This window comes from Mirounga leonina, unplaced genomic scaffold (genome assembly GCF_011800145.1).
Source record: "Mirounga leonina isolate KUSES-001 unplaced genomic scaffold, KU_Mleo_1.0 Mir_93, whole genome shotgun sequence".
NCBI lineage: Eukaryota > Metazoa > Chordata > Mammalia > Carnivora > Phocidae > Mirounga > Mirounga leonina.
Genome location: NW_023270854.1, coordinates 2459311 through 2471393, shown reverse-complemented (window position 1 = coordinate 2471393; position 12083 = coordinate 2459311). Strand labels below are relative to the sequence as shown.

At 49.3% G+C, this 12083-nt stretch overlaps 1 protein-coding gene across 6 annotated transcripts in view; it reads left to right on the top strand.

The window, feature by feature from the left end:
- Positions 1-12083, top strand: part of ZNF236 (zinc finger protein 236) — a 91302-nt gene that overhangs the window by 60492 nt on the left and 18727 nt on the right. For all 6 annotated transcript variants that reach the window (XR_004677648.1, XM_034996088.1, XM_034996089.1 and 3 more), the window contains 6 exons: positions 1801-1904; positions 3588-3953; positions 4699-4844; positions 4939-5179; positions 5530-5709; positions 8469-8624. Coding sequence is in view for 5 of the 6 variants with exons in the window: in XM_034996088.1 (XP_034851979.1) it covers positions 1801-1904; positions 3588-3953; positions 4699-4844; positions 4939-5179; positions 5530-5709; positions 8469-8624 (1193 nt within the window). In the remaining variant the exon portion in view is untranslated. The remainder of the gene's footprint in view (positions 1-1800; positions 1905-3587; positions 3954-4698; positions 4845-4938; positions 5180-5529; positions 5710-8468; positions 8625-12083) is intronic.

Sequence of the window (12083 nt, the reverse complement as noted above, 5' to 3'; positions counted from 1 at the left end):
GTGATGGAGCAGGCTGCTCTCAGGACCCTCCACGTGGGTGGGACCGAGGCTGGTGCAGAGTGGCTCCCGGGTTGGAAGCGCATGTCCAGCGAGTCTGTAGAAGGTGACAGCTAGCCTGCACTCTTCTTCCCACATGGGAAGGGAAGTATGCCGGTGAGGCTGATGGTGAAGTGGGTGAGTGGGGATTAGAGTCCACAGGGAGCCGGCACTGTCCCTCCCGGGCACCCCCTGAGGTGAGGGGTGCACTCGAGGCCGGGGAGTAAGACAGCAAAGCATATGGCAAGGAGAGCGCTAGGCGCTTTGATGAAGGAATTGGGGAGCTTGGTAGGTAGGAGTGCAACCTGGCAGGAGGGGCGCCAGGAGGGGAGCGTACAGGGCAGCTGGTGGGGAGAGCCAGGTCAGCGTGAGGGGCTGGTGGGAATCCCCGACGAGAATGCCCTGAGGGCCAGGGCTGCCAGTTGGAGGTGATGGAGGCAGCGCTGCGGGGATCCACACACCACGTCAGACCCCTGCGAGGCTCTGGGCCTATGGACAGTGCCGAGGGGTAGCCCGCCAGGACACAGGGCAGAGGCGAGAAGCCGCTTGGCTGTCGGCACGTATGAACGCCTCTGCGTCACGACATGGAGAGTGATGCCTAACAGCAAGGAGTGCCGGGCAGCCTCACAGCTGATTGATCCTCTCGTTCCGTCCTGCATTTAAAAGTCGTGGGCAGCTCAGCCTGTCCCGCTGATACTGGGCAGAGAGATCATAGGGAAGCAAAACAAAACAGAAGCATAGCACGGGAGGCCGTCAGGTGAAAAATGGTCCTTCCTGCTCCCCACAGACAGCCAGTCAGCAGTTTCTTAGGTACGGTTTTGGGAAATGTCCACAAGTGTGTCAGCGTTAAGTTCTGTAATTTTATTTGTTGCATAATTTTTACACATCATTGGGTCTTAGGCATCTTTGTCAGTGCCTGCACACCCGTTTCTTTCCTGTTAATGGTGACATCGTGTTCTGTTGTCGGGGGATACTGGAATTTATCCCATAATACCCCGCTGTGAGCACTTAGCTTTCTGTGTTCGATTACTGCACGAGTACTGTATGGGTACTGCGTGAGCAACGCATGAGCAACGCACGAGCACTCTACAAGTACTGCGTGAGTACTGCAGAGTATTATATGAGCTGCACGTGTGCACAGAAGAGTACTATCCGAGCACCACACGGGGACTAAAGAGTACTATACGAGTCCCGCACGAGCACCGCGTGGGCACCGCGCTGAGTGCTTCTGCGTGCACCCGTGGGAGCGTGGGGCCAGTGTTGGCAGATGCCGCTTGCTGGCCTCCCGACGGGCTGTACCACTTATGCCCGCTGGCCTCTCAATGCTCCCCAACCACCCCAACCGCGCCCTCAGCACACGGATGAGGGAAATGCTGTCTTATCCTTTTAATTTGCTCTTTTAGGTGCTGAGTATGGGCCGGACCCTTTCACGGGGCTTTGGCCATGTGTGTTTCTTCTCTAAGCTGTGCATTGCCCGTTCTTCCACTGTGATCCTTCTCATCTTCTTACCAATTCATAAGCGCTCTTTGGTTTCAGAGAAAGCCCCTGTTTTCACTGGTCTTGCAGACTTCTTTGCTTGTTTGTTTTCTTCTGGATTTGTTTGTGGTGTTTTGTGTAGAGCGAAGATTAAAGGTTTTATTTGGCCAAATATATTCAGCCTGTACTAACACATAATTTTCATTTATGTGGATAGTTATGAGGTTGTTTGTAAATGTATGTAAAATTAAACTGAAAATCACTTCATTGCAAATGCTTTCTGGCTAGGCATGTTCGGATCCACACTGGAGAAAAGCCATACAAATGTGACGAATGCGGGAAGAGCTTTACCGTTAAGTCGACTCTGGACTGCCACGTGAAGACCCACACAGGTAAGGACAGTGGCTGTGTCATACGTAGGGGCCTTACAAGGGCGTTTGAGGTTTGTTCCTGTGTATCTTGCCCACAGAAATACTTTCAAAACCATAGAAAGATTAAAAATCCTGAGCCACGGAGAAATGGGTATATAAGGATTTTTGATTCCTGACTTGGGGGATATGACCCAGATAACACTGAGGAGAAGGAGCTTGATCTCAGATGCCAGACTATAGGTTGTCTTGTATTTTTATTCAGATTTGAACACCTTTGTTAAGAAAATTACTCCTTAGTCTCATTTAGGCCAAAAAGATTTGGCTTGTTGAGGTTTTACAAGATCTGGGGATTTAGCAAATCTCATTACAGTTCACAGGTAATAATTCTTTTTATGTGGGGGGGAAATGTTATAAAGGAAAAATATTAATGTCCAGTTTTCAACGGCCACTTTTTCCCCTTCATCTCATCTGAGGGAACTGAAGGTGAGCTGTCCTAGTGAAAATATATTGAGGCTTTGCTTCTTGATGTGTACAGGGCATCCCGGTGGTTAGGGGGGCAGGCTTCACACCTCTGCCAGGTTGGAGGTGTGTGTCCACTTCCGAGCCACTTCTCTGAGCCTCCAGTTATCGCTTAGAAAGTGGCACGTGGTGAACTCTTAGGAAATGGTAGAGGATTATGGTTATCAAACTAATTTCTATTCTTAATTTTTGGTTACCGGCAGAACTGACCAAAAATATGCAAAAGAAATTTTACACACTTATGTAAAGCCGTATGATTGTTTTCTGATAGGTCAATATTTGGAATTAAACAGATACGTAAATGTAGTGTGTCTCTTCTGCGGGAAGTGTTTCTGTCACTTTGTTAGGTGCCATGTGTCTGTCTCTCTTGTGTGACGCCGTGAGCTGCCGAGGACCAGGAGGGGTCCGCTCGGCATCCCAGGTCCGGTGGGGGGTGGTCGCTCGCACGGCCGGTGCCGGTCGTGTTCAGGACGACTCGCACACGCGGGATTCAGGGCTGGCTCCCACGCATAAGGAACAGAAGGAAGAGTCTCTCTGAGGAATACCTTTCAGGCCTCCTCCTCCACGCTGGGCTCCTCGGGTGACCTTTGAGGCCCCCGAGCAGGGTTGGGACAGCAGGCCTCCCTCGCCTGGGGTGAGTCCCTCCCTGTGTGCCCACCCTGGTAAAAAAGAGTCAGTTTTGCTTTCTGGGAGCAGTAGAGGGAAACAGAAAACCAGGATGCTTTTGTCCTCCCAGAGCCTCTCTGGGGCAGAGTAGGTGGGTGACAGGGCACTCAGGTCCAGCTCCACGGCCCTCATCATGCCCTGGACACAGGAAAAGCGCAGAGTCCCAGGGGCTGAACGTGGGATGCACACCTGTGGCCCCAGGGCGCTGTCCCCCTGTGCGGGTGTGAGAGACAGCTGCCGAGACACGCGTGTGCCCTTTCTGCACCGAGGCACGGGGACGCTGGCCTCAGCTTCCGCCGAGGTTCAGGGTGGGCAGCGGTGCCCACGCGCCGCAGAGTCTGAGCACGGGGACAGCGCCGGGCTCACACTGTAGACCGCCTACTCACTTCAGAGTCTGTGTAGCAGCACTCTGTCCCTTGCAGGGCGTCCTGTGGGAGCACGGGGCTCCCTTCAAGCACTCGGGCCCCCGGGGTCAGCACCCCGCCGGCCCCCGCTGACCCATGGCTGGACTCCCCACAGGTCAGAAGCTCTTCAGCTGTCACGTCTGCAGCAACGCCTTCTCGACGAAGGGAAGCCTGAAGGTGCACATGCGTCTGCACACAGGAGCGAAGCCTTTCAAGTGTCCCCACTGTGAGCTGCGCTTCCGCACGTCGGGGCGGAGGAAGACTCACATGCAGTTCCATTATAAGCCCGACCCGAAGAAGGCGCGGAAGCCAGTGACTCGAAGCTCCTCGGAGGGACTGCAGCCCGTGAACCTGCTCAGTCCGACGTCCACCGACCCCAACGTGTTCATCATGAACAACTCTGTTCTCACGGGACAGTTCGATCAAAACGTGCTTCAGCAAGGCCTGGTGGGCCAGGCTATTCTTCCTGCCTCCGTGTCCGGTGAGCCCGGGGCACTGGGGAGGGGGCCCTGAGGGCGCGGACACCGCCTGCCTGTCTGCTGGGGGCACGCTGCTGGGAGCTGGGCGACTTGTGTCTTCCTTGGAAGTTCCCCATAGAGGGCAGCTGGGAAGACTAAAATCTCATTGTGCAGATGAGTTCCCCTTCCATTCCTTCTCCTTTCACGACATCTGCTTTTTCTTACTGAGTTTAAATGTGTGTTTTTCTCAGCATCCTCCCACGGACGTCACAGTGAGATGTGTTTGATAACTCCTCATGAACAGTGTAGATAACATGGGAGAGTTCGCTAACTGCTCTTGGGTCACCTTGTGCTTGAAAAGTATACATTTTGGCCATTTATGTGTTTCGTGGATTGACAGAGTGACTGATTCTAGCTATCAGACACGTCCTGTGGCTTTCTTTCTGTGTATGTGACCCGTGGAGTGATTAAAGCCTGAAAAAACACGATTATTCATTGCTGTTTTAACTCTTGGGCTAATCAACATAATCTCTTTGAGCCCAGTTTCCGGGTGTGTTTAAGATGGATAATATCTATTTCAGAGAATTTGTTTTGCGCTGAATCAGCTAAGGTGTGTGTATGGCGTGGAGTAATTATTAGTACCTGTGACTAGATCATGTTGGCGAGGTGTGGGACTTGGGTATATAAAAAGCCCTACGTGAGAATGAGCTTCTTTCCTGTCGAAGGAGCTTTTCCGAAGGCAGTCATCTGCATTGTCTCTCCCTGCAGCCGGCGGTGACTGGACAGTGTCCCTGACGGACGGGAGCCTGACCACCCTGGAGGGCATACAGTTACAGTTGGCCGCTAACCTAGTCGGCCCCAACGTTCAGATCTCTGGAATCGATGCCTCCAGCATTAATAACATCACGCTGCAGGTACGACGCGTGCCATGGCATCCCGGGCTTCGATGTGGTCAGAATCGCACGTAAGCAAGAACTTCCCACGACGAGTATCTCTGTTGCTTTGCAGATTGACCCGACTATTTTGCAGCAAACGTTACAGCAGGGCAACTTGCTTACTCAGCAGCTGCCGGGGGAGCCCGGCCTGGCCTCACAGAGCAGCTCTCTTCAGACCCAGGACAGCACGGTCCCAGCCAGTGTCGTCATCCAGCCCATCCCTGGCCTGTCCTTACAGCCCACCGTGACGTCCGCCAGTCTGACCATCGGCCCGCTGTCTGAGCAGGACCCTGTGATGACCACCAGCAGCAGTGGTAAGTGAGCGCCGTGTGCACTGAGGACACTGGGCTGCCCCTTCTGTCTTTGGGAAGCTCAGCAAACACGTCAAATGTCCCAAGCGTACCCAAGCTTCCCCGGTGACCAGTGATGTCTAGTCACCGTACGCTCATAGATCGCTACCCGCACCTGTTCCCGTGGTCCTGTTGGCTTCCGGTTTCAGCGTAAGCCTCTCTTATCTCTCTGCAGGAGGGAATTAGAGATGACTGATGTCTTCTTTTGAATCTTCTTTTGAAATAACTGTCTCACTAAACATTTTTAATATAAAAAATGAGAAAATTACTATTTTCTTAAGCCCAGCTTTATTTTGTTTTGTAATGATGACCAGGGACTCAAGACCTCTCTCAGGTGATGACATCGCAAGGCCTGGTGTCCACCTCCAGCGGCCCCCACGAGATCACCCTGACCATTAACAACTCAAGTCTGAGCCAGGTCTTGGCGCAGGCTGCCGGGCCCACCGCTGCGTCGTCCTCAGGGTCTCCCCAGGAAATCACCCTGACCATCTCTGGTTAGTCACTTCACATTTTAAACCTGCTTTTTCCTGCGATTTGAGTATATCTTATTCATATGTATATGTATGTCTGTTTGTTTGTTTGTTTTTGCAAAACAGAGTTTTGCATACAGCCAGTGCTCAATATGCATTTGTAATAAATGTGGGAAATTCAGGTTTAGTGAAATAGTGTCACAGTTCAAATACCAGAAATTAACAGGGAGAGTTACTCCTGTCCTCCAGCTTGAGTCTGTTGTCCTGACACACTGATCTGGTCCACGGAGAGCGGGCTACATAGCTTCTTCGTCCGTGTTCCTGCTCCGCTAAACTGGAGGCGTGTGTGGCTGGGATGACGTGTGCGCGGGCACATTCTAGATGCCTCCGCTCCTCCCCGGGGTCCTGCACAAGCTGTGCTCTGAGGCACTGGGAAGTCTGTGAACAGGTAGAAAGTACCCTCTGGGTGTGCAGGTGCCTTGAACTCGGCAAACCAGTCCTACGTGTCGAGACGGCTGCGCTCGCGGTCAGATTGTCCTCCGGTGTCATTAATTCTCCCAGCACGTTCTCCTCTACCTCAGCCTGCAGCATATTTTATCGGTGTGCTTTGCCCACGTGACTCCTAGCTGTTCGGTAAATGTAGCAATAATTTTTGTGGCCCTTATGTGCCAGGCACTATTCTAGTATTTTTACAAATATTGACGCATTTAATACTAATTTATTTAGGCCTCGCAGCAGCCTTATGAGGTGGTTGTTAAAGACAGGAAAAATATTTTGCTAGGAGGCAGGACACCGTCGCTGGGGAAGAGGGAGCTTCATGGTGGACATGGGAGCATTTTCCCTTAAAACACAGGGAGTAGTGGTGGGCAGACTCCTGGGCCGACCCAGCCAGGGGAGCAGGCCAGGCGAATAGACTCGTGTTTCAGGGAGATTTCTGCAAAATATGTGAGTGCAGTAGAAAAGTTATTCAGAAGGAAACGAAAAGCTTTCTTTTTTAGGGAGTATCTTTATTTCTTTTACTGTATGTGACAAACTTGAACCTATTCTTGGATGGAGTTTTGGTTTTGAGTGACATGGAGTGATTTTAGATGCTATTAGGCAGCAAACATTAACTTTCAATTTTACGTAATCCAATTGCCTTCCTGGGTTCTTTGTATATATCTGAATTTTAATACTTTTTTTATTTTAAGGAACTTGCTTGTTGAGCGAGTTCACTTTTCCTGAGTGCCCTCAGTATGTGAGGCACTGTGCTGGTCCTGCACAACAGGCCCGGCCTGCAGGGGCCCTGCTGACGGCTCAGACCGTGTGTTACTTAGCGTCTGGATCGTGCTACTCTTCCTTCTGTGTTTTCCTGTTCTTGATCATGAAGTTATTTTATTACTTATCAGTATTTTCAAAACAGTAAGGAGACGAATTTAACCAATTTTTTTAAAAAAAATTAGCTATAAAGGTTTATCCTCGGAGAAATCTTTAAACCAGTTGATGACACGGGGTTTGCCCAAACCTTGGGCTTGAGACTTCTTGTTCTCAGTCGTCATTATTGTGCTCATGGGAATTGGCAACTCACACGGCAGCGTTTCCTTACTCTGTGCTGAAAAGGCTGTAGGAAAAAGACTTTCTATTTATGGTCACTTGTTGAAAGCGTCTAGGTAGGATTTTCAGTTATTTTGTAGGAAGTTCTTTTTTCCATTAGTGTGTATAATTATACATGCTTGTCCATGTTAGGAAACAATTGTTACGTCAGTGAAGTTTTGTGGACTTTTAGCAGTTCAGAGGTCATTTGAGAAAGAAACTGAACATTGGGTAAAAGGCAAAAATAGTGCTCAGGCTCCCAAATGATCTAGTTCCTCTATACCAAAGCCCTCTTATCTGATGTCTCAGGCAGTTTTCAGCAGAGAATCAAAAAAGTGGTCCCCCACGTACTCTGACCCTTCATCCACAGGCCTTTTGAAGACGGGTCTGCTGTGCTGATCAGAGTTCTGCCTTTTCCATTTTGCCCGTGCCCGGCACGCACAGCTGCTTTCCCCTTTCTGTTTCTGTAGAGCGGTGTGAGGATGCCGCTGATGAAACAGCCAAGGGCAGCGTCCTTCTGTCTTTTGATGCTTTTCCCCCCAGTTTGCAGAGTTGTCTTGCTTAAGCCTAACTTGACAGTAGATTTTTTTTTAGGGTAACTTGTTTGTGTCCAGTCTTCCCGAAGCATTCAGTGTGGGTTTCGTGGACACGTCAGCAGACTGTCCAGTTCTCCCGTGCATGTTTCCCTACAGCATGTGATCGCTGTAGCTACCGAAGCTGGCGTGTGCAGGTTTAGAACCAAAGGCCAGTGCCTCCCAGTGGGCGTGCACCCCAAGCACGTGTGAGCCCCGAGTGCCGTGGTGCGGGGAGCCTCAGCCAGGAGCCGCAGCGTCGCTGCTTCCTCGAGCGCCAGCGGTGGGAGGTCAGGGGAGGGTCGGGCGCCATTTTATCGTGTCCCTGCGATCCACTTAAACACACGTTTGCCGTAAGTTCTATTCAACAAAGTTTGTAATTTTAAGTGCCTATTTTAAATACTGAGTCAAAGTAGAACTCTCGAGAAGCACTTCAAAATGCTTTACAGCTTGGAGAGTGTGAACAAATAGTGGCATTTAGGGGAAGTGTGTTTCATGGTCTTTTCATTCTTTTCTGTAAATATTATCATAAATGAAACAGCTTTCATTTTAATAGCATGTTATTTTATGTTTAACCCGCTTGCCAGGATGTGACTTAACGTGTTACTTTCAGATATCACAATATTAATTTCCATTTAGGTCAAGATCTTATTCAGCACAATGCTAATGGAAGTAGTGAAGTGAACGGAAGCATAAGGCTATCAGCTCCTGCTGCCAGTGGTCAGTCCGCCGGCGCCACCCTAACCATAAGCAGTGACCAGCTGCTCGCCCAGAGCGCGACCCTGAACTCCTCAGGTATGCAGCCAGCCCGTCAGCACCAGGGACGTGATCCGGGAGCCAGTCGCAGGGCTGTGTCCCGGTCGCAGGAGAGAAGGCGCCCGTCTTTTTTCCTGACTGGTGTGTCAGCGGCGTGTTCTGCCACCCGGGACGTGTGCTCGTCTCTCCGTCCAGGATACAGATCCGCTCTAGAGTTACCCACCAGTTAGTCGTTCTGCTGACTGAGGAGTAAAAGTGAATCGTCTCATTCAGATAGACAGGGTGCCATGTGTTGATGCGCGTGGGCATTTTCAGGACTCCGTCCCGAAGCCGCCCCCCGCCACTTGTGCGGGGACCTGCCTAGCTCATGGCCTTGTGCCCCGCAGCCAGACTCTCCCGGCGCCAGCCCACACGACGAGAACACGGTTTTAAAAAGGCATCTTTCTAAGGTTTTGAAGTGTAGACTTTGACAAATAAAAGCAAATGAGCTCCAGTAAAATAAGTTTCAGATTCATAAGGACTCGTCATCACATTACGATGGCATGCCTGTCTCCTTTTTTTTATCTTGTAGAGATTTTATTTCATTTCTTAGCCTTCTAATTTTCCAACTTTATCATTTTTTGAGAAAAAAATTAATTTTTAGATATATTAGTAGCTACAGGAAGGCTTTTTTTTCATGCCTATTTGAAATGCTTTCTTACGCAGTAGTTCATTTCTTCAACAAAAGACTGTAAGTGTATCGTGTGGTAAGAATTGTAGTGAATCTGGGAACGTGACACTGAGCAGGACAGACGTAGCCCCTTTGCATTTTGGACCCTAGAAACTGACGGAGCACAGACTTCATTGAAGAATCTGTAAAGCATTGTAAAATTGTGGCGGTAACGACAGATAAAGGAGAGCAGGTCCGAGGCCACAGGGCATTGACCTGCTGGGGTCGGCTTCTGTGAGAGCGGGGCGTCTATCCTGAGTGGCGGCGCGGTGCTGAACGGAGGCCCGTGAGCTGAGGCGGGCTGGCACGTCCAAGCGGGGCACGGGCCACTCGGCACAGCGGAGGAACTTTCTGTCCACCCCTCTCGTCTGCTCACGTGTGCGCGGGCACCTGTGTGGTTAAGGACTTTGTCAGAATCCCAGCTGCATTTCTGGCCCGTGATGTTTCCATTGCATCTGTGCTCTCTGTATTTCGTGGGCTCCGTTCTGGAATGTTAGCAGTCTCAGCTCTTCCCGGCCCGCTTCCCTGGGGCGCGAACTGGCCGGCAGGGGTGGGATCGTGTGTCTCTCTGGAAGCTCTGCTTGACCTCTTTAATGAGCCCTTGGCAAGTGGATGGAAAGACCAGGAGAGTTCTCGGTGTTTTAATTTAAATGAAGTGGTTTTTTATGCTCCTTTGGTGATCCTGGATGTTTGCTGGTACAGCAGAGGACTTCGTTGAAAGTGGGACGTGTTCTGCTCAGGGTGGAGAACACATGCGCTCCGGGGGCTCTGCCGGCATCTGGTTGGTGAGACGTGGGGTCTTTTACCTGCTGTGTCGCCTGCGCACTTAGTGACAGATGTCATGTTGCAGGGGAGCGGTCTCTCCGTGCAGCAGGGGGGTGGGGTGGGGGTGGGGGGTGTTTGGAACAGCTGTTGTGCATAAGGCCACTGTGAATCATGCACTCGTGGTCCTTTGAAAGCCACACACATTCCCCTTTTCCTGACTTAATCTTTGTCTCTTCTTTACACTTTACTGTCTTAGAGCCAACTGAGAACATTTCTTTCCTTTAGCGTAATTTGGTGCCTTATTTAAAATTTTCTTCCAAGGAATTTAGTGAAATAAAAGTTGAGCTCCTAATTTAGAATGTTTAATGATGTCATATCTGCTATTATACATAGAGGGTTAGTTTTCTATGAGCCCTTGTATTATGTCCTCCGGTACCTTTGGCGTCTTTGAATAAACCTGGATATGGGAAGAGATTCTTCCTGCGTTGAACTACTCAATCCTTGATGGTAGGCAGGTATTTTTGGAGGTTTGCATGTTCCGCTGCTACGAGTTATAATAGTGGAACTGACCCCGTGGGTATAACATCGGTTAAGAGATGGCGTCTTGAAAGGGCAACGTTTTCCTGAGGGTCAGAGTCACTCCCAGGCCCAGCTTCAAGCCACACCAGGAATTGAAACTAAAATGCCTTTGTGATTAGACATGCCTCTTCTAAGAAAAACAGTAAAACAAAAACTCTCAGTGTTTGCAAGTGCCACTTTATGTGGCCCTTTAGATCAGAGCACAGCGCAGGTGCCCGGGGCTGTTGTCCCCTGGAGTTCCCGCTGGGCATGAGATGCCCTTGAGGCTTTCAGCCTCTGGGACAGATCTGGCCCTTGGCATCTTAACTGCAGCACTGAAAAGAACAAGGGCGTTCCCTTTCAGGGGCATGTAAATAAACAAGGACCGCAGCGTTCCCCGTGCAAGACAGAAGCATGGGCTTCTGTTCAGATACCTGACATGGGGTCGGAGGCCTCTTCACGGTCTGACCCTGACGCATCCACGACAACACCGGACACACGTGGTTTTCTTAGGATGTGGTCCCACGTGTTGTGAGCGCCCTCGCAGAGGCAGAAGGTGTTACTAACGGGCTGGAAGTTTAGCACAGCTTTTTAAGGAATTTATCTCAGATGGCTGTTATCTTTTGGTTCTTACCTTTGTCCACTATTAACATAATTTTGATAAATAAATTGAGTCATGTTTTCAGTGGGAAAAAAAAGCCACAATTCTGTTTTTCCTTCCTTTGTAAGGTTATTTTGTTTCTTCCAGATTTAAGTACGATCAATTACTTCCTTCCCAGCAGCTCAGAAGTCTTAACATTTCCCATTTGTGGGTACATTTTATAATTACGGAGGACATTCTCCCCACTTTCTCCTTGGGGATGAATGGCCAGACGATGTGTCTCCCTGTTCCCGCAGTCCCCCCCAGCACACACACACCTTTCTTGCCACGTTTTTATCTCAAGAAGAAAACTGATCTCACATCCTTTAAACTGCTTATGAAACTTTCCAAAATTATCATTTTCTCAGAAGCTATAAAGATTATCCCAATAAGGATTTAAGACAGTGATGGGTTTGATGACCATGAGGGATTTACTCATCCTTTAGAGATGACTTTTTTTGAGTTAGAACCGTCAACTGAGTAAGACTTAGATTTCTGCGATGTGGCCTGGAGGACTTGTGGTTTCAGAGCCGGTAAATGAGGACTGAAGGTGAGAGTTTGCAGTCTGTGCTCAAGTATTCAACCTTAATTTCCAGGTTGAGAGTATTTAGTTTGAATGAAACTGTGGTTTCTAGAGCTTTAAGTAAATCTTTTTCTATATAATTAAGAACTATATATTGAACAAATGTAATTATAGCATTTAATTAGTTATGCTATTGCGTGTTTAAGAAAACTTCATTTTTTCCTACTCACATTACCTGTTTTTGGACCATTTTGAGGATAGAAGTTCTTTTTTTTTTTTTTTTTTTTAAAGATTTTATTTATT